Source organism: Ochlerotatus camptorhynchus, unplaced genomic scaffold (assembly GCF_037179485.1).
Source record: "Ochlerotatus camptorhynchus isolate MF236.1 unplaced genomic scaffold, CSIRO-AGI_Acam_v1.1 ptg000434l, whole genome shotgun sequence".
NCBI lineage: Eukaryota > Metazoa > Arthropoda > Insecta > Diptera > Culicidae > Ochlerotatus > Ochlerotatus camptorhynchus.
The window spans coordinates 7,942,667-7,968,597 of record NW_027040920.1 but is presented as its reverse complement, the minus strand read 5'-3'; the positions used below and the strand labels follow the sequence as shown (position 1 = coordinate 7,968,597).

General features: G+C 44.0%; 2 protein-coding genes across 2 annotated transcripts; both read right to left on the bottom strand.

The window, feature by feature from the left end:
* Positions 1 to 44: 44 nt before the first annotated feature.
* LOC135711644 (uncharacterized) lies at positions 45 to 981 on the bottom strand. Its single transcript, XM_065234515.1, has 2 exons — positions 567 to 981; positions 45 to 502 (listed from the first exon to the last, which is right to left on the bottom strand). Exons 1-2 carry the CDS (start codon positions 979 to 981, stop codon positions 45 to 47), a joined length of 873 nt encoding a protein of 290 aa, XP_065090587.1.
* Positions 982 to 17,160: 16,179 nt separating this feature from the next.
* LOC135711643 (uncharacterized) lies at positions 17,161 to 17,811 on the bottom strand. Its single transcript, XM_065234514.1, has one exon. The coding sequence runs from the start codon at positions 17,809 to 17,811 to the stop codon at positions 17,161 to 17,163; it is 651 nt and encodes a 216-aa protein (XP_065090586.1).
* Positions 17,812 to 25,931: the final 8,120 nt, after the last annotated feature.

The following is a 25,931-nucleotide window of genomic DNA, read 5'->3' as shown; positions in this document are numbered from 1 at the left end:
TCGGAAAGGAAAAGGATGCGGCAATTTAAATTAGGGAACAAGGGTTAATGATGCAACATTCCTCGAGAAGGTAAACAGAATTTGGCTCTGGTATCGAAAACCATTCCCTTGGTACAAGTCTTCACTCGCGAGTGCAGTGTTAATCCAACGTAGTAGCACTCGAAGTATCTCGTGTAATCCTGCGTATCGGCAAACTTCCCCTCCGCTCTGCACTTGAACTGGCACTGCTGCCCGTCAAACTCGGACCCGTCAGTGCACTTGAACAGTATTACTTCTTCCGATGCCTCCGTCTGGTAGCAGTAGCCGTAGTACTGCTTGTTGCTTTCGTAATATACCCATACTCCGTTGGACTTCCCGCAGTCCAGTTTCTTGCATTCCTCCCCATAGCTCTGTCTACGGCAATTCTTCTGCACCATATCGTACATGTAGCCAGACATGCAGTGGTACTTGGTGGCCTTCAAATCCGAATCGCACAGGTGGAAGAAGTTGCAGTTGTGTGGATCTGTTCACGTACAAATCAGTTAAATCAACCGAAATCATCGCCATAGCTTAGAGCCTTGACTTACCAGGAAAGTATCCCTCCGACGAACACTGGAAATTAGTTCGGTCGTCTTCCCGTTCCTCGTCCGGCTTCACCGAGCAATAACCTCCCAACGCTGAATTCACGCAATAAGGAGCATCCTTCGGACAATCTCGTGCCGGAAGCACTTTTCCTCTCAAGCAAACCGAGATCTGGCTGGAATCCAAGCAAACAGCCCCGCTTCCTTCCAGGGGACACATTGGATCCCATTCTACATTGCTTTCATTTCCTGGCTGTGACAGATATTCCTGCGCGCCATTATCGTCCTCAATGGGCAACTCTTCTTCACCGAGTACCTGTTTGGCAATCCCCGAAAACGACAACGAAGACCTAAGACAGGATACACCTGCAGATAGCGCCAACAGCACGACTAGAACAAGCGATGTTTCTGGGAACTTCATCGTTACTGGTAACTTGTCCGCTGAGAGGACTATTGAATGGGAAACGATTGGGAGCGAATATTTATACTTTGAGGGTTCGAGATCAGTGCAGAGTCATTTCGATAAGAACCAGGGGTGTATTGCAATTGACTGAAAGTGGATATACCGAAGGAGTTTATCGATTGAACAATTCTACGATTTATGACAGCTTGCAAGAAAGTGAGTATTTTGTTGGTTTAAATTTGAATACGACCCTGTCAGGTGGTGCACTTTTGGGTCATTGAATTGCAAAAGATATGGGTTTGGTGATTTTTTATGAAACGTTACTTCATAACAAAAGTACTACTGTTTTTTTTTTCTTTGAAGGCAGTCGGTTGATGGAGATATGATGATACCACGAGATATCATATTTTGTTCCAACATGAGATTCTACTAGCAATCAACAGTGTAAATTGATTGGCTGACAAACGCTGATAGCTGTTTCCCATAACGGATTCATTTACAGGTATTGAATGGACATCCGCGATCGACCAAATCCAGCGAAATTTGCACAGATAACCGAATGAACGGGGCTTTGGATTAGCAATCCAGTCTTATAGCGAATTCGTTTATTATTCAGTTCCAACCTGGATCGGGTATCAACATTGGGTCTGCTTGTTTTCTGACAAACGTCAGTTTGCTCGTTTGTTTTTAAAACCTAGGTCAGGTTGAGGTTCGCACTGACGAAAAGTTCGGTTTCGCACTGGGTTGGAACTGGTTCCAACCCCGATAATAAACGAATTCGCTATTAGTGTGCATTGTTCGGCCGGTCTTCGGGTAAAGGAAGTATTTTTAGTTTGACAGACGTCGTTGCTTGTGACTTCCGCATCTCTACATCTATCATGGGAAGGCTTTTTTTTCAATTAAGGCCGGAACAAATAGCTTTCCTGAAGTGATTCAACATATTCCGAATCCAAGCTTAAAATAATTAATTTTGCTTTTTCTGAAGTTAGGCAACATTAGTTGATTAATCCTCTTCCTAAATGAATCCAAGGTTTTCTGCATTGATTTAAATTTTTCCGAACTGATGCAAAGGCCTCAAATTCCAATATCAATCTGAGTAAGAAATTAACCAGTAATAGACCCCCATACGGTAGGAGAAAATACACAACTTAACAGCAGCAGTGACAATGTCGCACATTTCAGGGACAGTTGTTTATAAACAGTTGCTACCGCGTCGTCTGCGATGCGCGCTGGCTTAACTCGGTGCTTCGCGAAAGGTCAAAGTAAACATTGATGAGTAAACATCTTCGGCTATGTTCGTATGTTCCTACCGCGAGGAGCATTAATTCTTATTAAAAAAAAAACAGACACCGACTTTCCAAGAGAAAAACTATCTGTCTCGCTTTTTATGTACATACTGGAGAAAAACTATTGTGTAGAGTTTAAGTAACAAATTCATGTATAAAAGGTTTCGAAGAATAAAGAATCGGGGGGCGTTCGCAAGTCGAATTAGCTCCGCGTTGTATAGTGACGCTCTCGCTGACCCAGCCATGGGTAAGAAATCGCGCGGTAACGCGAGTGCCGGCTTACCGGGAAAACAGACTCTCCCAGGAGACGGCGCGACCACCGAGCCAGCTCAGAAGAAGCAGAAGAAAACCCCATTGCCCGTCCCGACAGGCGTTGCGGACCCGCAGCCGGGGCCTCCCGGAACTAAACGACCCAGACCTGAAGACATCAGCGCCACCGCATCGGCAGCAAAAAAGCTGCTGAGCAACAATCCGTTCTCCGCCCTGCAGAACGGAGCCCAGCCGCAGTCGGACCCTGAGACGGTGCCTAAAAAAGTTAAGTTGCCACCCTTCTATGTGAAGGGCTTCCCTCCCGGGCTATGGGAGCAGCTGGATTTCTACATTAAGCAGGGCCTTCGCTGCACCATTCAACGGTGCACGGAAGGCTACAAACTGATGGTCTCGGCCGAAAATCACTACAACGCAGTCCAGGCCCTCTTGGACAGGATGAAGCTGGAGTACTTCTCCCACGACGTCGAGGCCACCAAGCCGCTGAAAGTGGTGCTGCGCGGGCTCCACGACATGGACACCACCACCTTAATGGACGAGATTAAGGCGAACGGCCTCAAGCCGGTCGAAATCCACAAGATGACCCGCAGCAAGGCCATCAAGTATCGTGACCAGCTCTACTTGGTCCATCTGCAGAAGAACTCCACAACCGTGAAGGATCTCCATACGACACGCACACTGTTCCACATCGTAGTGAAGTGGGAGTGGTATAAGCCAACCCACCGTGGCGTCACTCAGTGCTCGAACTGCCTATTGTTCGGGCACGGCACCAGGAACTGCCGCATGGCCAGCCGCTGCATCAAATGCGGCAAAAACCACAAGATCGACGACTGCGACAGCATCGAGGAAGCCGCTCCCACATGCGCCAACTGCGGTGCTGCCCACAAGGCCACGAGTAAGGCCTGTCCGAAGCGGGCCGAATACGCCGAGATCCGGAAGAAGGCCTCGTCCAACAACCAGCCCGGTCGCAAGAAGGTCCCGGAAAACAACGCGCAGAACTTTCCTCCGTTATCACCGGTCCAACCACGGCCAATTCCAGTGTTGGCGCCGCTCCCGCTCAACCAACAGTTGGCTGCTGCCCAGTCGGCTGCCGCTGCAGTACCCAGTCAAGCCTCCGGCCCATCGACGGATCCCCCTGCTCCGGGATTGGCCGGTACAACCGGTGAAGCTACAGACGATTCTCCGCTGTCAACGGATGAGATCGTCACACTGTTGGCCCAGGCCATCATCATCAAGCGCACCTGCGCAACAAGAACACAACAGCTCCAAGCTATCATCTCCTTCGTCGCTAATTATGGACCGTGAACCCATAAAGATCGCCAACTGGAACGCTCGCTCCGTAGGGGCGAAAAACATTGAGCTTGCAGACTTCCTCCGCAAGCACGACATCGACGTGGGCCTTCTCACCGAGACCCACCTCAAGACCGATGACACCTTCTGGCTGCCCGACCACAGCATTGTCCGGCTTGATCGCACCAGCTCCAGGGGGGGCGGTGTCGCGGTCATCATCAAGAAAGGCATCAAGTACTGCACCCTACCCCACTACCGCACTTCCATCATCGAGGCCGTCGGCGTTGAGGTGGAAACATCGACCGGAAACGTCCGGTTCATCGTTGTCTACTGCCCCCGGCAATGTACCGTTAGCAATGGTACAGCACAGCAGTTCAAGAACGACCTTGCCATCATAACCCACACCAATGCCCGCTTTGTAATCGGAGGGGACCTGAACGCCCGGCACGAGGCCTGGCGGAACTACCAGCAGAACCAGAACGGCCGCCTGCTATTCGACCATTCCCAGCATGGTCTCTATTCCGTCTGGTTTCCGGACGAACCAACCTTCACATCACCGACGGGCAACCCATCGACGCTGGACCTGTTCTTGGCAAACACCAGATTAGCCAAGCCGGTTGCCGTCAACGACCTGAGTTCGGACCACCAACCGGTGCTGACCGAGCTGGGCTACAACGTGGCCCCTGCACCGTGCCAGCGGAAGGACTACCATCGAGTCAACTGGGTCCAGTTTCGACGCGTGGTCGACCGCCACATCGACGACAACCCACCGCTCGACACAGTGGAGGACATCGACCGGGCCCTGGAGGGTCTCCATCAAGCCATATCCGTGGCTGACGAAGAGTGCGTTCGACGAGTTCCTGTGAGGGGTAAGTTTCAAGCAATTGATTCCCACACCAAACTCTTGATTCGGCTCAGAAATGTTCGTAGACGCCAGTTTCAGCGGACTGGGGATCTGCAGCGTAAATACGAAATGGTCGATCTGAATCGGCAGATCGCTTCCAGAATGGTCTCAATCCGGAACGAGAGTTTCGGGCGGCTCGTTCAGAACCTGGACGACCGTTCCAGACCATTCTGGAAGGTTGCCAAGGTGCTGAAGTCTCACCCCAAGCCCATTCCACCACTTAGAGTCAATGACGAACGGCTTATCACCAACGAAGAGAAGGCCAATGCGATTGGGGAGCACATTGCCCAGTCGCATTTGCTTGGCTCTACAATCCCAAGTCCACTCGAGAACCAGGTTGTGCAGTGCGTCCAGACGTTAGATGCCTCCCCTTGTGCCGTCCCTCCAGAAGAACGGATTACAGAGGAACAAATTTGCTCAGCGCTGAAACACAGTACGAACATAAAGGCTCCCGGGTTTGACGGAATATTCAACCTAGAGTTGAAAAATCTCAGCGCGAGGGTGCACTCGCTGCTGGCTGCCATCCTCAACAGATGCTTGGAGCTGCACTACTTTCCAAGCATCTGGAAGGTGGCAAAAATCATCCCGATCCGCAAACCTGGGAAAGACCCTTCACTACCGTCAAGCTACAGACCGATTAGCTTGCTCTCAGCGCTGAGCAAGCTGTTCGAAAAATTGATCCTAAGCCGACTAAACAAGTTTGTGGAGGAACATGACATTCTTCTTCCGGAACAGTTCGGGTTCCGTAAGGGGCATTCCACCAATCATCAGCTAGTGCGGGTGATGAATAACATCCGGAGTAACAAAGCTGTATCCAAGTCCACAGCCATGGCCTTGTTAGACGTCGAAAAGGCGTTTGACAATGTCTGGCACGACGGACTTATATACAAGCTTTGTAACTCCAACTTTCCACCATACCTTGTGAAAATCACCCGTAACTATCTCCAGCAAAGGTCGTTCAGGGTGTCGTTGAATAGTTCCCTTTCGGGACAATTTCCGATCCCAGCAGGTGTTCCGCAAGGGAGTCTGCTGGGACCACTGCTTTACAGCATCTACACGTCGGACATCCCTCCTCTAGGAGACGGTTGCGTGTTCTTTCTGTTTGCAGATGACACCGCGATAGCCGTCAAGGGTAGGATGCCTCGTGAAATTACGAACAAGCTCCAACGATGCCTTGACACCTTTACTGATTATGCCACCACGTGGAAAATCAAAATCAACGCCTCGAAAACCCAAGCGATCATGTTCCTTCACAGACAATCATTAAAACTTAAACCGTCTCCCTCCTGTACCGTAATAATGGATGGTACAAGGGTCGAGTGGTCCACTGATGTTACTTATCTCGGGATGTTGTTCGATGAGAAGCTCCTGTTCCGCTCGCACATAGAGAAAACTCTAGTTAAGTGCTCCGCCCTGGTTAGGTGTTTGTATCCGCTCATTTGCCGCAGATCCCGCCTCTCAAGGCAAAACAAACTGGCTGTTTACAAACAGATCATAGCCCCCGCGATCTTCTATGCCGCCCCGGTGTGGGAATCGTGCGCTCAGACCCACAGGAACAAAATCCAGGTTGCACAGAATAGAGTGTTGAGGATGATCCTAGATCGTCCATTCGACACAAGAATAGCAGACCTCCATCAAGAGGCAGAAATTCCCAAAGTAGATTCCAAAATTGATGATATGACAACTAAATTTATTCAAAAATGCAATCTTTCTGAACATGCTTTAATAAGCAATTTGTACATAGTAGGTTAAGTGTATATAGTAGAGTAGGTTAGTTTTAAGCTGTCAATAGTAGTATTAAGTAGTTTCTCTTCAAATTCTAAAAACAAAACAAACCAATCCCACCAAGGTGGTCGACCGTGTACTAAGTCTAGGACTAATTCTGTAAAACAAATTTTGAATTTTGCCCATACCTAAAGATGAAGAAAGCAATTAAATCACTTAGTAAAAAAATTTATATGGTAATCGTCCAAGTTAAACTGAAATAAAGATCATTTAAACTAAAAAAAAAAAAAAAACTGCCACTGCTCATTACCGCTTCGGACGGCGTGGCGCTAGGTCCTGCATCAAGCAGGACTAGGTTAGCGGTTAAAGGTGGATCACGGCGTGTCCACCACAATGATGAATGATACGTGTAAAAACGTGCATGCAAAACTCCCTCCCGCTTAACAACCCCCTCCCCTCCCCCTTTACAATAACCCGAAAAAGACATGGACTATGTATGACGATCATTTTTTTTCGAGAAATAAATTTTAAGCAAAACCCCAATAATGTATGAACAATTAATTTTTTACATGCAGAGCCAACATTTTCAAAAAAAAAAAATTGCTTAATAGGAGACTAAAGGGTGATACGGTCAAAATTTGGTCAAGGGAAAACGCGTGTAAATCGGTGAAATCGTTTATTTAAAAAATCAAATTAAATTTCTTTTTCAAGTTCAATTAGTATAAAATTCAGGAAAAATATTCAGTTAGGCTTCCGCTTTTCCAAATCCGAATTGCCGGGCCTTACGCTTGACCCCTACCATCAGATTTTGTACAGCCACCTTGTCCACCTTCTTCGCCGCAGAAAGCCAGTTTGCCTTGAACTGCTGCTCGCCCTTAGCAGTTTTTTTGGTCTTCTTTAGGTTCCGCTTGACAATAGCCCAGTATTTCTCAATTGGGCGGAGCTCTGGCGTGTTGGGAGGGTTCTTGTCCTTGGGAACCACCTGCACGTTGTTGGCGGCGTACCACTCCATGGCTTTTTTACCGTAATGGCAAGATGCCAAATCCGGCCAAAACAGTACGGAACAACCGTGTTTCTTCAGGAAAGGCAGCAGACGTTTATTCAAACACTCTTTCACGTAAATTTCTTGGTTGACAGTCCCGGAAGCTATGAAAATGCTGCTTTTCAAGCCACAGGTACAGATGGCTTGCCAAACCAGATATTTCTTTGCAAACTTTGACAGTTTCATGTGCTTGAAAACATCTGCTACCTTTCCCCTTTCTTTTGCCGTATAAAACTCCTGTCCCGGAAGCTGCTTGTAGTCGGCTTTGACGTAGGTTTCGTCGTCCATTACCACGCAGTCAAACTTCGTCAGCATCGTCGTGTACAGCCTCCGGGATCGCGCTTTGGCCGTCGTATTTTGTTTATCATCGCGATTTGGAGTCACTACCTTCTTGTAAGTCGATAGTCCGGCTCGTTTTTTGGCTCGATGCACGGTTGTAGACGATACACCCAGCTTATTTGCGGCATCTCGGAGAGAGAGGTTAGGGTTTCGCTTGAAACTACCGGCAACTCTCTTTGTTGTCTCAGCGGCTTCCGGTTTTCGATTTCCCCCCGATCCAGACTTCCTGGCTGTCGACAAACGTTCCCCAAACACTTTAATTACATTTGTAACGGTTGATTTGGCAACTTTTAGCGATTTTGCCAACTTTGCGTGCGAGTAGCTCGGATTTTCGCGATGCGCGAGCAAAATTTTGGCTGCTCTTCTTGCTTGGACGGCATTTTGACAACTGAAGAGTGAATTCCAAATTCAAAATTGGAGCAACATTCTACACACACACACACCTTCAAAATGAGGGTTGTTCAGGTTTTTTAAATGCAAAATTGAAAGAAATACGTCAAGTTGATATTGACCAAATTTTGACCGTATCACCCTTTACACTCGATGAATTACCAACAACTGACTGTAAAACATATCTGGTACCTCTATATATGCAATTATATTAACATACAAAGTCCATCCTTTATTACATATTCTGCACAAAAGAAACTTTTTGCTCCGCCCCATTCATAAAAAAACTGCGGGAAATTCTATCAGGTTCTGAACATGAAAAGATATAAAACAGCGCTGCTGTCATGCTTTTGCTCATTGTCGCTTCGGACGGCGTGGCACTTGGTCCTAGCAGCAGTAAGCAGGACTAAATCAGCGGCTTAAGGTGGATCACGGTGTGACCACAATGAGGAAATGCAATATATGTAAACCCCCTCCCCCTTTCACATTAACCCCTCCCCCTCCCCCCTTCACAAAAATCTTCCCCCCTCAACAACCTCTCGTACCCCCCCTGCCCACATTCATCAACAACCTTTCCTACCCGCCCCCCCATTCATCAACAACCTTTCCTACCCGCCCCCCCCCATTCATCAACAACCTTTTCTACCCCCCTTCCCCTAAAACAACCTTTCCTACCCTCCCCCCCATCAACAACCTCTCCTAACCCCCCTCAACAATAATCTGAAAAAGACATAGACTTTGACGATCTCTATTAGGGGAATTTACGTATTCTCGGCAACCTAAGCAGCGACCTTCTTTCTATAGCCTTTTTCTCTAAGGAACGCACACATATGCAGTATTGGTTTGTTTACAATCTTTTGCTGCCAGCTGCTCTAACAATTTCAGTCGAAAGAATTGTCAAAAACTGTTTTGAAACGCTTTTACAAAGCTCCAATCTTCTCTAGTGAGAGCGAGTATTGTCGGCAACCAGTTTTTCTTCTGCAACCGTTCCATTCGAACTGCATGTAAATCTGCTGTTCTATTATCGGCAACTCGAAATCAGCTACAATTTGTAGTGCGTGTGTTTCATTTCAAGAAAACCTTGCTAGATTGCTTTTTCTCAGTGGTAAAAATATAGTCAAATTGAATTCAGCATGAAGAATCGTTTGCATGCATTCAGCGAAGTGTTTTCGTAGGAAAATCCAGTGAAAATAATGTTTCAATTTGGGTTGCCGAAAATAGTCTAGCATGCCGAAGCCGTCATTTCCCCTATATATTAATATAATAATAAATTTTAAATCACAATTATTAGTAAAAACGGAAGTTTTTCCCTTAATGTCTTCCCACACCAAAACACAAATAAAATTAAAAGAGTTGATTTTAAAACTTAATTGCATATAATGGAAATTCAAACAGTTACCAGTGTCTACGCCAAAATATGTAACGGCTTGTTTAGGACCATGCATTTGAACTTTCATAATTTATTACATTCCAGGAAAAATACTTGAACCAACATTGAACACTAACAAAATTTCAAATATTGTTTTTATGTGTCCCACACATGAGTTGTTGCAACGTGATCAACAAATCAATATCTATGTGTCGGCCACATACTTAATATATGTACATATAAAAACCATGCGTGACCACACATACTATTCATTTGCGTGTAAATTTCATGTGTACTTTTGAGTGGATTCTGTTTATGTGTGGTCAAATGAAAATCATGTGGAATTTCACATGGATATTTGTCAAAAAAAATGTGTAAATTGTTTTGAGTCAACCATAACCGAAACATTGAAATACTTGAAAATTTTAAGATAAATCAATTTTGTGTGGTTCTACGTCATACTGCGGTCGTGTCTAGGACACAACCCTTTAATTTTTGTATATTGGGCATACAACACCTTGCTTCACTTCTCCGGTAATATCCCCTCCTCCCAAATCTTGGCAATTACCCAGTGCAGCGCTCTAGCCAGTGCTTCACCACCGTATTTTAATAGCTCACTTGGTTGTTGATCTACACCAGTTGCTTTGTTGTTCTTCAGTCGACCGATCTCCTCCTCAACTTCTTGAAGATCGAGGCCAGTAGCCTGTCGTCTTCTGCACGTGCTCCAAGGTCTGTTGCCGTGCCACCTTCGTTTTCTGCTGCATCACCGTTGAGGTGCTCGTCATAGTAATGCTTCCACCTCTCAATTTTATGGAGTGACCATTTTACGGATGTTGTTGATCTTCCGGACGACGGTCCCATGGCTATCTATCATGTTTAAGTCACGATCACAAATTCATTCTTATATCACAGTTCCTAATGTTTTTGGAAAAAAAACTGCAGAGCTCTAGGATCAGTTTCATTGATTAACCTCTTTTACGGATGTTCTGGACTTACCATAGGATGGCCCCATGGCCATTTGGGTCCATGTTTATGTCATGACCTCAAAATATTTCTTATATCGCAGTTCCACATGCTTTCGAAAAAACCGTAGAACTCTAGGATCAGTTTCGAGGATTGACCATTTTTAAAGATGTTCTATATCTTGCGGAGGACGGTCCCATGGCCTTCTGGGTACATGTTTATGTCACGACTGCACATTAATTTATATATGACAGTTCCAAGTGTTTTCGAAAAAAACCGTGCAGCTCTAGGATCAGTTCCATACATTGATCACTTTTACGGATTTTTCGGATCTTCCGGAGGACGTTCCGATGGCCATCTGGGTCCATGTTTATGTCACGATCTCAAAATCATTCTAATATCACAGTTCCTAACGTTTTCAAGCAAACCACGGAGCTGGAAAATCAACTAAACTGATCCTAGAGTTTAGTTGATTTTCCACTTTCACGAATGTTTCGGATCTTTCCGAGGACGGTCCCATGGACATCCAGGTTCATGTTTATGTCACAAGCCTACATTATTTCTATCATCACAGTTCTTAATGTTTTCAAGAAAACCACGGAGCTCTAGGATCAGGATCGTAAATTTACCACTTTTACAGATGTTCCGGATCCTCCGCAGGACGTTCCTATGGACATCCAGGTTCATGTTTATGTCACAAGCCCAAATTCTTTCTATCATCACAGTTCCTAATGTTTATAAAAAAACGTGGAGCTCTAGGATCAGTTCCAGTGGATTTACCACTTTCGCGGATGTTCCGGATCTTTCGCTGGACGGTCCGATGGCCATCTTGGTCCATGACCCAAATTCATTCTTATATCACAGATCCTAATGTTAAAAAAAAACGCGTACCTCTAGGTTCAGTTTCATGGATTGATCACTTTTACAGATGTTCCGGATCAGCCGGAGGACGGTCCTATGGACATCCAGTTTCATGTTTATGTCACAAGCCCAAATTATTTCTATCATCACAGTTCCTAATGTTTATAAAAAAATCGCGGAGCTTTAGGATCAGGACCGTGGATTTACTACTTTTACGGATGTTCCGGATCTTCCGGAGGACGGTGCCATGGCCATCTGGGTCCATGACCCAAATTCATTCTTATTTCACAGATCCTAATGTTAAAAAAACACGGAGGTCTAGGATCAGTTTCATGGATTGTCCACTTTTACGGATGTTCTGGATCTTCCGGAGGACGGTCCAATGGCCATCGAGGTACATGTTTATGTCACGACCCCAAATATTCTTTTGTATCACAGTTCCTAACGTTTTAAAAAAAAACCCGCAGAGCTCTAGGATCAGGATCATGGATTGACCATTTTTACGGACGTTCCGAATTTTTCGAGGACCGTTCCGTTGTCTCCAGGATCCATATATAGGAACCATGACTGTATTCTGGCTAATTGTGAACATTTGTGCCCATTAATCTAAATTACAGATCTTGCGACACTTGCAAAACCCTACAAACACACCTTTAAAAAAACGTGTAACAACTCTTTTCGCTTTTTAAAAAAGTAGACGACTCTATTTTCAAGTTTTTTGCAATCAAAATAATTTAGAAACCCTAGGAATTCTAAAGGTACCATAATTTTTGAAATTCATTAATAAATGGCTAAGTTGTGCCACTGCAAACTTGCCGTTACACGTTTTTCGGAGGCATCGTATTCGGAGTGTTAAAAAAAAAACAGACACCGACTTTCCAAGAGAAAAACTATCTGTCTCGCTTTATATGTACATACTGGAGAAAAACTATTGTGTAGAGTTTAAGTAACAAATTCATGTATAAAAGGTTTCGAAGAATAAAGAATCGGGGCAGTTGTTCTGATGAGTTTATTATCCGAGGTTTGCTAGGTGCGGACGAGCACAGTTCCAACCTCAGGATAACTGATTCATCAAAGAGCTTTTTCCATACAGTAGAACTGGAATTGCACTGTCTTTCATTTTACGGAGAAAGAAAATCCACGCGAGTTGTTGCTCTACGTTGGGCGCTTCAGCACGGGAGTGAAACATGTATGCGCAACGGAGTTGGGCGCTTCACTGAAACCAAACTAGTCAGAACGGGTTTGATATTTTCCTAAGTGAGCTCCAGATTTTTGTTAACTGCTTTGGCATTCGGCAGGGACACAATCTTGCTTAGTGAAAGTGTAGAAAGTTTTCCGAAGTGAACCGACAATTTTTTTGAGCTTAAATTTTCCAAATGGTGTCCAACCTTTTCTGAAGTGGTTCAAAACCTTCCTTAGGGAGTCCAAACTTTTCTGTTGAGTGAATGAATTATATTGAATGTTAGTCTGAGCTTTCTTGAAGTGATTTACCTAACTTTTAACGTAGATTCCGCTCCCTTAGATCCCTTCCTCATTCTTGTGAGATTCACATCGCTTGAAAATTAGCCTGAGTTTTTAAATAATGGGCCTTCCTGTGTTCATACCTGATGGTGGATTTTTTAAAAGCAAGCACAATTGTTGAGAAAACTGGGTTTACATCCACAAAAGTACGTATTTTTATAGAAATTTGGGTTTCTTGATTAGCCAAGTTGGATTTTGGCTCCGTCCTTTGAAAAACAGGCTTGGATGTTATGGAATAGACTAGAGTCGGTGTATAATGAGTCACGCCAAGAGTGAAGCCAAGTCTACCTATTGAACTGTCAAACCGGCTACCTATCGTGCAAAGTAAACAAGCATTACGATGCTATGAAAGGTCCACGAAAGGTATTGCAATTAAATATAAAATATAATCGAAGAAATGATCATATACACGCAGTGAGCATTACGTTTGTCATGCGATACGTTTTGTAATGATCAGTAATGACAATTTCAACTATTTTTTTTTAAGATAATTCGACAAAATCCCTGATATAATGATTTACTACAGCCGTTAATTTTTTTCCTCGCTAGAAGTCATTTGAAGTTGATGCAGAAGTCCTCTGTTGCCAAGTTAAAATAAAGGGAATCTTTCAAAAACCGTGATGCGAGTTCAACTGTTTTTCTCTTGGCGTGACTCATTATACACCGACTCTAGAATAGACCATTGTAAGTTCATACGTGATGGTAGATTTTTTTGAAGCCAGGTTGGATTTCGGTTCAATCTTTTGAAATTTGTGCTTGGATTTTATAGAATGGAACTTGCTGAATACGTGAAGGGCGAACCTGGTTAATATTCACAAAAGAAGGTATTTTCATAGATCAAGATGTTACACTTGGTGGCTATCTTGTCCACATGGGATCGGAATAGCAATTTGCTATCAAGGGTGAGACCAAGGTCACTAGACCATTCAATGGGAGTGCTATCAAGATGGACCGTGACGTTAGCAGGTGGAATAAGCAGAGGTGAATTCGAGTGTGGAAACAGAATGGTTTGTGCATTGATCGTCCAGCTCTTGAAATAGTCGGACAGAACATCCAGGCCTGATTGTAGTTTCCTCACCAGGTGGTGTCATCTGTGAACATTGACACGATACCACCACCCGGCTGGGGAGGAACGTCTGACGTGAAAATGATGAATAGGATAGGTCCAAGCAGGCTACACTGCGGGACCTCTGCATCAACGTTGAATGTATCAGAGGTGACATTATTCAAGTAGACCTGGAATGATCTGCCCGACAATGTTGATGATCTTCACGAGGTTGATCGGAAAGTTGTATCGATGCAGCTTGTACACTAGGCCATCATGCCAGACATTGTCGAACGCCTTCTCGACGTCCAACAATGCCATGGCAGATGTATTGGAAACAGACTTGTTCCGCTTGTGGATGTTAGTAGCCCATGCGAGTTGGTGGATGGTAGAGTGGCCTTTCATAAACCCGAATTGCTCTTTGAGAAAGATATTATTATCATTTGAAAACACCAGCAGACGGCTGAGTATCAACTTTTTGAACAGCTTCGAGATGGAGGACAAGAAGCTGATGTCATCATTTTGCCCACAGGACGCAGTTGAGTGAGTTCCACCACACTTTTCGCAGTTTGTCTTCATATGGCAGTTTTTGGTGCCATGGCCGTAGGAGAGGCAGTTCATACACTGCATAACATCACGATGTTGGGGTTTGTAATGCTCCCAACTGATGATGACCTCAAACAGGTCCCGAATTTTGGATCTCAGAGCCGCAAGACTGGTGGATCCCTTCGTGAAGTGCGCCAGGAACAACTGGTCACGAAAGCTGGTGTTGTGGTTGGAACGCCGGTTCATCGGTTACACTGTCTCAAGCTTGAGCCCAGTTCGGATTTCACTGCAGCCGCCTCGAACGACGGTAATCCACGCAAAACTACCTTCAGTGGCTTGCTCGATGGCAGATCATGCGTGAGGAAGTCCACGTTGTTGTCCTTCAGGAAACATCCTATTTGTTTGTACTCCTCCAGGCTGGAGCACATGATTTTGGTTCAAAGCTTGAAACGAGGCAGCAGCTTGTGTTTTGCCAGTTCGGCACCCAGCTTGGCAACATCCTTCGCCGGCGTGAAAAGTCGGGGAATTCGCTCTCTTCTAGCAATGGGAACTGAGTAGTGCATACTGGTTGGATTGCAGTACCCGTTTTCCGGCGTCATCCTGCGACGCGCTGGGCTTGATTAGCACCTTCTTTGAAGTCTGCTGTCTCATTGGCACGTATACGCACCATTTGCTTCGTGTTTGCAAGTTCAAGTAAACTTGCCATAACGCGAGAAGGTGGCGACACTTCCACGGCGCAACGCGACAGCACAAAATTGAAACGAGAGCTCGAGCGAAAATACTTTCTAAAAAGCTCAAAAATTGAGCAATGAATGTGTAGAGTGACCACCCTTTTGGCAAACAATGAAAAAATAATGTCATACTAGCACCGCCTGGTGAGTGAATTCTGAACTGAACTATTTTCTATGAAATAGATCTTGTTCGTATGAACATCTTTGCCCAAGACGGCAACCTTCTATCTAGTCAGAATATTAAGTAAGGGCAAACAATTCAAAATGAATGTCACACTAGCGCCACCTAATGAGTGAGTTTTCATCTAAACTCTTTACTTTAGGATAGTTTTTGTCCATCTGAACAACTTTACCAAAGACGGGAACCATATGTTAAGTTAGGACAAACATAGAAACATGAATGTCGCACTAGCACTGGCTGGTGAATAAATTATGAGCTGAACTCTTTGCCTTAGCTGCGCAGTAGCAGTATTCTTGATGACCTGCCCAAACAAATTGTCCACCGTACTAGTCACGCTGTTGTCAGATTCTGAGGCCTATCCTCATCCTCCAGGTTCACAAACAAAGTCAGTTCGATGACTGGCACACTTGAGGCACACTGAGACAAATTTTGGCGCAAAATAAGTGTGTAGAGTGACCACACCTTGGGCAAACAATGAAACATTAATGTCATACTGACACCGCCTGGTGAGTGAATTCTGAACTGAACTCTTTACTGTAGAATAGATCTTGTTTGTATGAACATCTTTGCCGAAGACGGAAACCTTCTATCTAGTCGGGATATTAAATTAGGGCAAACAATTCAAAATGAATGTCACACTAGCGCCACCTAATGAGTGAGTTTTCATCTAAATTCTTTACTCTAAGATATTTTTTGTCCATCTGAACAACTTTACCAAAGACGGGAACCATATGTTAAGTTAGGACAAACATAGAAACATGAATGTCACCCTAGCACTGCCTGGTGAATAAATTATGAGCTGAACTCTTTATCTTAGGATAGGTCTTGTCCATCTGAACAACTTTGCTCAAGACGGGCACTTCTATCTACTCAAGATGATAAGTTAGGGCAATCAATGAAAGATAAATGTCACACTAGCGCCACCTTACTTCTAGTAGCCCTATGACCATCAGAAAAGGTAGTCTCTGGTAGCATTATTAGCTGTTGACCATAAGTTAGACCCTAAGAGGAAGAGGAGACAACTGGCTTCTGTCGTAACTGGGCATCATCCTACTCGAAATTTGGCTGGATTGCGCTACTTATTTAAATAAGAGGGCTTTCCGTGCCAAGTTCTCGATCGTAGTAGGCTGCTGGTTTTTGGTGATCGGTACTCGGTGGTTGCCTTGGTTACCGTCGACATAGGGCTCGCTTGGGGACTCTCACGTCCAGAAGAAGGAGAGGGCTAGCTTGCTCGTCCTTCGGTCGGTTTTCTGCAGTTGCTTGGTTGATTTGCTGGTTCTGTCGGGTTGCCTTGGCTACCGTCGTTTGGTCGGTTGGTTATCTAGCTGCTGTTCCTTCCTGCTTTCGAAGTAGATGCTACCTTTCAGCGTCAGAATGGAGAATGACCAACATGGGCAGTACACCCTATTTAAATAACTGAAGGTTTTTGCATTTCAACCAATCAGAGATTGCGAAGGAGAATTCAATCGCATTAGGGAAGTTCAAATATTTTTATTATCAGGGAAGTTCAAATATTCTTATTACTATTATAATTATTATAATTAGTAATGTTGGTTACCTGTTGATTAATGGGAACATGACTTCGTTAATAGTTTAATTGTAGAGAGTAATTGAAACACGTCTTTATCGGTTGACGTTGAACAGTGGAATGAAAATTTTATTCAGAAACTTAGCAACTAATAACAAGTGCATATAGCGACGCGAATTACTGGGTTGCTACGATCACAATACTCCTCCCTAATCCGCAACGCCAGTTAGCTTCCGAAACTTCTGCTGCTTCTGAACGGTCATCGGCTTCGTGAACCCATCGGCTGGCTGTTCCGTTGTCGACGTGTAGCTCAGTTGGACGACACCATGCTGCAGGCTATCATGCACGAAATGGTACCGTATACTGACGTGCTTGGTCCGGGGGTTATACGAACCGTTGTTGGCGATGCTGATTGCCGATTGATTATCGCAGCACACGGAAATCGGTTTGGCCTCGCAAAACTGCGACTGCAGATTACTCCACCACATAGCTTCCTGGATCGTGCGAGACATGGCCATGTATTCCGCTTCACAGGACGAAAGGGCTACGGTAGGCTGCTTCTTGACGTTCCACGAGATCGCACCTCCCTGCATCATGAACTCATAACCGGTTGTGGATTTCCGGTCGTCCGCATCTCCTCCCCAATCGGCATCGCTGTACCCAACTATGTCCGCTGGACCGCTTGTCGAGTACTCTAGCTTCTTGGTTATTGTACCTTTCAGGTACCGGATTATCCTCTTCACCGCTTCCCAGTGAGGACGGCCAGGGTTGGCACTGTACTGGCTCACAACGTTGACGGCAAAAGCAATATCCGGTCGGGTGACTTGAGCTGCAAACGACAAACACCCGACTGCTTCCATAGCACTGACTTCATTTCTTCCATTTCAGATTTCGTCTTCGGTGCCATCGACTTGTCCAACTTGATGCTTGGATCTGCTGGTGTTGCAACTGGGTGGGCATCGGCCATACCGAAGCGATGTCTTCGATGTAGGCTTGTTGATCCAACCACAGCTTGCCTTCTTCACGCTTCCTCGTGATTCTGATGCCAAGACATTGTTGCGCCTTCTTCTAACGACCCATCTTGGAAATCTATTCCGTTGGCGATTCGCTTGAGCTTCTTCAAACCACCTTCGTGAAGATGCCCCAGACGTCGATGCCAGAGCTCCATGCCGCTTGCCAAAAACGTCTTCTCTGGCCAATTGACTCTGTAGAGGCCACCTTCCTCGACGCCGGTGACAACCAGATCACCGTCTTCGTCCCGAACTTCGCATCTGTCTTTGGTGAAAATAACAGCTTTGCCCTTTTTGCAGATCGTACTTACGGATAACAAGTTGGTGGCTAGGTCGGGAATCTTCAGAACACCGCTGACATCGATTCGACCATCGTTGCTGTCCAACACGACTGAACCCTTCGCTACGACCTTCATAGTGGCATTGTTCGCCGTTCCGACGTTGTGGTCCATCTTGACTTCATCGAGAAATTTCTGATCCGGCCGTGTAATGTGGCAAGTGGCACCCGAATCGAAATACCATTCACTGGTGCTGACGTCTCCCATGGCAAAAATGGAACAGAGACCCTTGTGTTTGCTCGTCTTCGCTTGCTGCTGCTTCTCCGGACACTTGGCAGCAAAATGACCCGGCTTCTTGCAGGTGTAACATAACTTTTCGCCTTTGCTACCGTCCTTGGATTCGCTTGGCTTCTTCCGGTTCGCTTTACTGTACAGGGCACCTTCCGCGCCGCTGCTGACCGGACCACGATCCAGCTTAACGTCCTGTAGAATTTTGGATTTCACCGCATCCGCTGTCAAAGCCGCTCCAGAGGCTTCGAGTCCCATTATCATGGGCTCGTACTGATCAGGAAGACCCATCAGCAACATCGCCGCGAGCCAGGAATCGTCCACCTTAATGCCCACGGATGCAAGCTTGTGGCTTGTGCTCATTAATTCGTCCACGTACGCCTCAACGCTAGCACAGTTGATCAGCCGTACCGACGTAAATTTTCTGAGCAGTCCAATCTTCCTGGTTAGTCCACTGTCCTGAAATGCAGATTGCAGCTTCGTCCAGGCTTCCTTTGCTGTAACCGCATCCTGCACCAGACTGTAATTGTAGCTCTCGAGGCTTAAGCAAATCGTAGCCAGAGCCTGCAACTTCAAATCCTCAGGAACACCTTCTCCGTCTCCGTCGATGGCAGACCAGCTTCCTTCACGGATTAGGATCATCCGCATCGCAAATGCCCACGTCGTGTAGTTCTCCCGGCCTCTTAGCTTGTCAATGGCTGGCAGTGCCACGGAACTTCTGGTGAACGCTTCCAGCTTCAGTCCTGCCGTTTCCGTTGGCGCCTCCATCTCCTTGACCTTGCTGTCCGGATCCTAAACTTCCGCCTGTGGACATACTTCTTCTGGTCTTGAAATTTTAGAGTCTTCCGGTTAGATATCCTGGGCCCATAACCAATTGTAGAGAGTAATTGAAACACGTCTTTATCGGTTAACGTTGAACAGAGGAATGAAAATTTTATTCAGAAACTTAGCAACTAATAACAAGTGCATATAGCGACGCGAATTACTGGGTTGCTACGATCACAATAAGTTTCGTACAATTATTATTTTCTAATTTATTTTATTGATTTATTTTATTCGTTCATCGCACCTTTATACTACAGCTTCTTACTCTTTTATCTGTATCTCTATCTTACGCTCTTCAAATCGGCCAATAACGAACTGGTTCGCGTTTGACAGAAAAGTGGTTCGTTTTCGCCCCCGTATTGTCTTCCCAACAAACAATTTGAGCTGAATAAGCTATTTTTTAGCTTAAGAAGCATATTTGTGCCTGAATAAGCTGTTACTCAGCTTGCAATGTTTGTTGGGTTCTCTTCCTCTTAGGTTTGACCCATTTTTAGTTTGCACGGCGTGCAGATTAGCGAGTTTTAAATTAAATAGTGTTCAGATTAAAAACGGTCTTATCACCACGGGTCGACGGCAATATGTATTTAACATGGTGCAACTTGATCATTTTTTAATATCTTTGCAGAAGGAAGCAAAACCCTTTATGGTTGGAATCTCGTGATATAAAGATCTCCAACACCAAAATATGTCACTTCATGGGTATACTTTTACAATAAACCCCTCCCCCCGAGAGATACTCCCTTCCAAAAAAAGGCTGATAATGTAAACTGAAAGTCCACTCAATTTATTTTAAATATTATTTGAAATTTTAGAAATCAGAAAGGAAAAGGATGCGGCAATTTAAAATAGGGAACAAGGGTTAATGATGCAACATTCCTCGAGAAGGTAAACAGAATTTGGCTCTGGTATCGAAAACCATTCCCTTGGCACAAGTCTTCACTCGCGAGTGCAGTGTAAATCCAACGTAGTAGCACTCGAAGTATCTCGTGTAATCCTGCGTATCGGCAAACTTCCCCTCCGCTCTGCACTTGAACTGGCACTGCTGCCCGTCAAACTCGGACCCGTCAGTGCACTTGAACAGTATTACTTCTTCCGATGCCTCCGTCTGGTAGCAGTAGCCGTAGTACTGCTTGTTGCTTTCGTAATATACCCATACTCCGTTGGACTTCCCGCAGTCCAGTTTCTTGCATTCCTCCGCATAGGTCTGTCTACGGCAATTCTTCTGCACCATATCGTACATGTAGCCAGACATGCAGTGGTACTTGGTGGCCTTCAAATCCGAATCGCACAGGTAGAAGAAGTTGCAGTTGTGTGGATCTGTTCACGTACAAATCAGTTAAATCAACCGAAATCATCGCCATAGCTTAGAGCCTTGACTTACCTGGAAAGTATCCCTCCGACGAACACTGGAAATTAGTTCGGTCGTCTTCCCGTTCCTCGTCCGGCTTCACCGAGCAATAACCTCCCAACGCTGAATTCACGCAATAAGGAGCATCCTTCGGACAATCTCGTGCCGGAAGCACTTTTCCTCTCAAGCAAACCGAGATCTGGCTGGAATCCAAGCAAACAGCCCCGCTTCCTTCCAGGGGACACATTGGATCCCATTCTACATTGCTTTCATTTCCTGGCTGTGACAGATATTCCTGCGCTTCATTATCGTCCTCAATGGGCAACTCTTCTTGACCGAGTACCTGTTTGGCAATCCCCGAAAACGACGACGAAGACCTAAGACAGGATACACCTGCAGATAGCGCCAACAGCACGACTAGCACAAGCGATGTTTCTGGGACCTTCATCGTTACTGGTAACTTGTACGCTGAGAGGACTATTGAATGGGAATCGATTGGGAGCGAATATTTATACTTTGAGGGTTCGAGATCAGTGCTGAGTCATTTCTATAAGAACCAGGGGTGTATTGCAATTAACTGAGAGTGGTGATACCGAAGGAGTTTATCAATTGAACAATTTTACGATTTATGAAATCTTGTAAGAAAGTGAATATTTTGTTGGTTTAAATTTGAATACAACCCTGTCAGGTGGTGCACTTTTGGGTCATTGAATTGCAAAAGATATGGGTTTGGTGATTTTTTTATGAAAATTCACTTCATAACAAAAGTACTAATGTTTTTTTTAAGAGGCAGTCGGTTGATGGAGATATGATGATACCACGAGATATCATATTTTGTTCCAACATGAGATTCTACTAGCAATCAACAGTGTAAATTGATTGGCTGACAAACGCTGATAGCTGTTTTTCATAACGGATTCATTAACAGGTATTGAATGGACATCCGTGATCGACCAAATCCAGCGAAATTTGAACAAAGAATCAAATGAACGGGGTTTGGGATTAGCAATCCATTCTTAGTGTGCATTGTTCGGCCACGGTCATCGGGTAAAAGAAGTATTTTTAGTTTGACAGACGTCGTTGCTTGAGACTTTCGCATCTTCATTTGGGTATGGATACTCGCTTTGCTAGATTTTATTAGGTTGTTGTTGTTATTGTTGTTGTATCACCTTGTTCTTTTAAAGAATTTTCACATAAATTGGTACTTGACCAGTACGGCATGACAGGTCCTTGAAATCGGATCAGCCGGTTTCAGTTGTTGAAAACGGATTTTATCGAATATCATTCCTAATCTTGTTTGGCAACTCACTAGGTAAGCCACTTTCAATCTGATCGATCCCTCTTGTTCGTTGCGTACATCTTCGTCTTGTCCCAGTCGGATCACTACAAAGAACAATTTTCAGTGGGTCGTTATCCGACATTATTACGATGTGCCCAGCCCACCGTAGTCACCAGATTTTTGCATTCGATCTACATTTCTTAACTTACAAACCTTCTGCAATGATACTTAATGATTCACTTCTTCAACAATTTCCGAGCTAAATCCAATCTTTTCAAAATTGGTTTAAAATTTTTAGAAGTGAGACCAAATCAGAAACGATTCAGTAAATTCCTAACCGAGGTGACACTTTTCAAAGCAGATTCAAAACAGAGTCTGAACTTTTTTGAAGTGAGTTCAAGCTTTCGAATAAGTCATCAATATTTTTCTAACTGAGTCTAAACTTTTCTGTTATGTTATTCAATCCTTTTTAAAGTTGTCAAAACTTTTCTGACGTGAACATACATATTCCAAATCCAATCTTTAAAGAATTGGTTTCCCATTTTCTGAAGTGAGGCAACATTAGCTGATTAATCCTTTTTCTAAATGAATCCAAGATTTCCTGCATTGATTTAAGTTTTTCGGAACTAAAACCAAACTAGTCAGAACGGGTTTGATATTTTCCTAAGTGAGCTCCAGATTTTTGTTACCTGCTTTGGCATTTGGCAAGGACACAGTCTTGCTTAGTGAAAGTGTAGAAAGTTTTCCGAAGTGAACCGACAATTTTTTTAGCTTAAATTTTCCAAATGGTGTCCAACCTTTTCTGAAGTGGTTCAAAACCTTGCTTAGGGAGTCCAAACTTTTCTGTTGAGTGATTGAATTATATTGAATGTTAGTCTGAGCTTTCCTGAAGTGATTTACCTAACTTTTAACGTAGATTCCACTCCCTTAGATGCCTTCCTCGTTCTTGTGAGATTCACATCGTTTGAAAATTAGCCTGAGATTTTAAAGAATGGACCTTCGTGTGTTCATACCTGATGGTAGATTTTTTTTAAAGCAAGCACAATTGTTGAGAAAACTGGGTTTACATCCACAAAAGTACGTATTTTTATAGAAATTTGGGTTTCTTGATTAGCCAAGCTGGATTTTGGCTCCGTCCTTTGAAAAACAGGCTTGGATGTTATGGAATAGACCATTGCACAGTGGTCCAGAATGCAGATTTAGGTGGAATGATATGTTTTGAGCCTGAAATTGAAACTTTAGACTAAAAGCCTCTTCTACAAAGTTGTTCTTATAGTTAGGCCCTCATTCTAGACCATGCATTCTAGGGTGGTTCCTGTTATCATTAAAATCAAAAATCTAACTTTTTTGTTTGAATAAATTAAGGTATACATTCTTCGGCAAAGTTATAGCTGAGCTAATTTAAGCAACTTTGTTAAAAATAACTTTTTTGTATCTCTTAAATTGGCCGATTTAGAGCTATTTTCTTCAATTGATTTAGGGTGGCTCTTAAAAAACAGTTTTTTGCTCTATTTGTCTTATTACGAATTTCTCAGCAAAGGTGTCTTGCGATAACTTTTAGATCTTAAGAAGGCGCAAATTTTTGCTACACAAAGCTCGTCAATATGTTTCGCCCATCAAGATTGATTGACGTTTGTATACTAAAAATATGCACTTTTCAAATGTTAATATCTCTGGTCGGGCTAAAAAAAAAAGTTTTTTTGTAGCATTTGAGAGGGCGTATGTTATTCTCAATAATATAAAAAATTGGAGGTATGTTATTTTTTAAACTCGTATAAAATCAAGGGCTAAAGCTGGTCCATTGAAAGCGAGGGGCTGTCAACTAGACTGATGCAAATGTTGACATTTTCGCTCCACAGTGCTCAAAAGGTTTCAAATCAGGTCCTGATAAGTCTCCCAAAATTTGAACTCATTTGAAAAGAAACTGACTTGGCACAAACCATTTGAAATTTATATGGAAATTACTATGGAAAATCCAAACTTTTTGTTCATTGTCTTCTTACCTTTTTCCATACTGCACTGTTCAAAAATTCAAAAGATATACTTATGGAAAATTTTCTCAGCTTCAACTTAGCAGAATATAGTTGTTGAGCCAAACGTCAAATAAAATAGTTATTAATTGTTTAAGAGATTGATGATCTTATGGCATGATCCAGCAGCTGTTTTGTGAGCAACACTGTATCTTGCAGTGTGACAAAGTAGCCATGATTTTTGTGCTGTATTCCAAGCGCCAGAAACACCAATGTTGCCTGCTGAACAGTTGATTGAGCATAATCGTAAGACATTAGTTGCTTGAATTATTGATAGCTTTTGATGCTTACATTATATTGAAAAGTGGTTCAGCACAAAGTTGTAGCTGAGAAAATTTTCTACGAGCTCTGTTGTCATTTTTTAAAGCAGAGCGATATGGTTAATTGTTAGATGGATATGAACAAAACATTTGGTTTTCCTATAGTAATTTCCATATAAACTTCAAATGGTTTGTGCCAAGTCAGTTTCTTATCAAATGAGTTCAAATTTTGGGAGACTTATCAGGACCCCATTTGAAACGGTTTGAGCACTGTGGAGCGAAAATGTCAAAATTTGCATCAGTCTACTGTCAACTTGTGTATTTTCGATTCATCTACCCGACTTGAAAATGTGTATTTTGTAGTTTTTCATATTTACGTATTTTTATGTTTTGTGTATTTTTGTATTAAGGTGTACTAAATTCATTATGAAATTTATTTTTCGTGTACAAAGTATTTTCAAGGTATTTTTGAGTATTTTTTATTAAGGTATTTTAGTTTCAGCGTACGTACGTATTTGTTTGTATATTTTCCGAAGTGTGTACACTGGAGTCAAAAATTCAAAGAAAAAAGTTATGGTGAGAAAACTTTTTTTAAGGGGGAACTACCGTTTATAGTCCATTTTCACCCTATAACTTCGTCCACTTGAGAGATAGAAAGTTTACACTTTGGACAAAGTTTCTTAAAAAGACTTCATCTTCAATGTTTTCATAGGTGTTCATCGAATTTAACAATACATAAAAAAGTTATTTTTTTTACCCTCCTTAACCAAAAATTTTCACTACTTAAATAAAGTACATAAAAAATAAAGAAAACATTCTAGACGACAACAAAAAGCTATACTCAATAGTTTCGTCGCAAATAGCCATGTCCCACTTTTTTTGAATTCGTCCCACTGTGCGTCGGCGTAGAGGGGGAAACATCTACCGGAAACGTCAGGTTCATCGCCGCCTACTGTCCCCGGCAAAGTACCGTTAGCAATGGTACAGCACAGCAGTTCAAGAACGACCTTGCCATCATAACCCGCACCAATGCCCGCTTAGTAATCGGAGGGGACCTGAACGCCCGGCACGAGGCCTGGCGGAACTGCCAGCAGAACCAGAACGGCCGCCTACTATTCGACCATTCCCAGCATGGTCTCTATTCCGTCTGGTTTCCGGACGAACCGACACTGGACCTGTTCTTGGCAAACACTGGATTAGCCAAGCCGGTTGCCGTCAACGACCTGAGTTCGGACCACCAACCGGTGCTGACCGAGCTGGGCTGCAACGTGGCCCCTGCACCGTGCCTGCGGAAGGACTACCATCGAGTCAACTGGATCGACGACAACCCACCGCTCGACACCGTGGAGGACATCGACCGGGCCCTGGAGGGTCTCCATCAAGCCATATCCGTGGCTGACGAAGAGTGCGTTCGACGAGTTCCTGTGAGGGGTAAGTTTCAAGCAATTGATTCCCACACCAAACTCTTGATTCGGCTCAGAAATGTTCCTAGACGCCAGTTTCAGCGGACTGGTGATCTACAGCGTAAATACAAAATGGTCGATCTGAATCGGCCGAATCGCCAGATCGCTTCCAGAATGGTCTCAATCGGGAACGAGAGTTTCGGGCGGCTCGTTCAGAACCTGGACGACCGTTCCAGACCATTCTGGAAGGTTGCCAAGG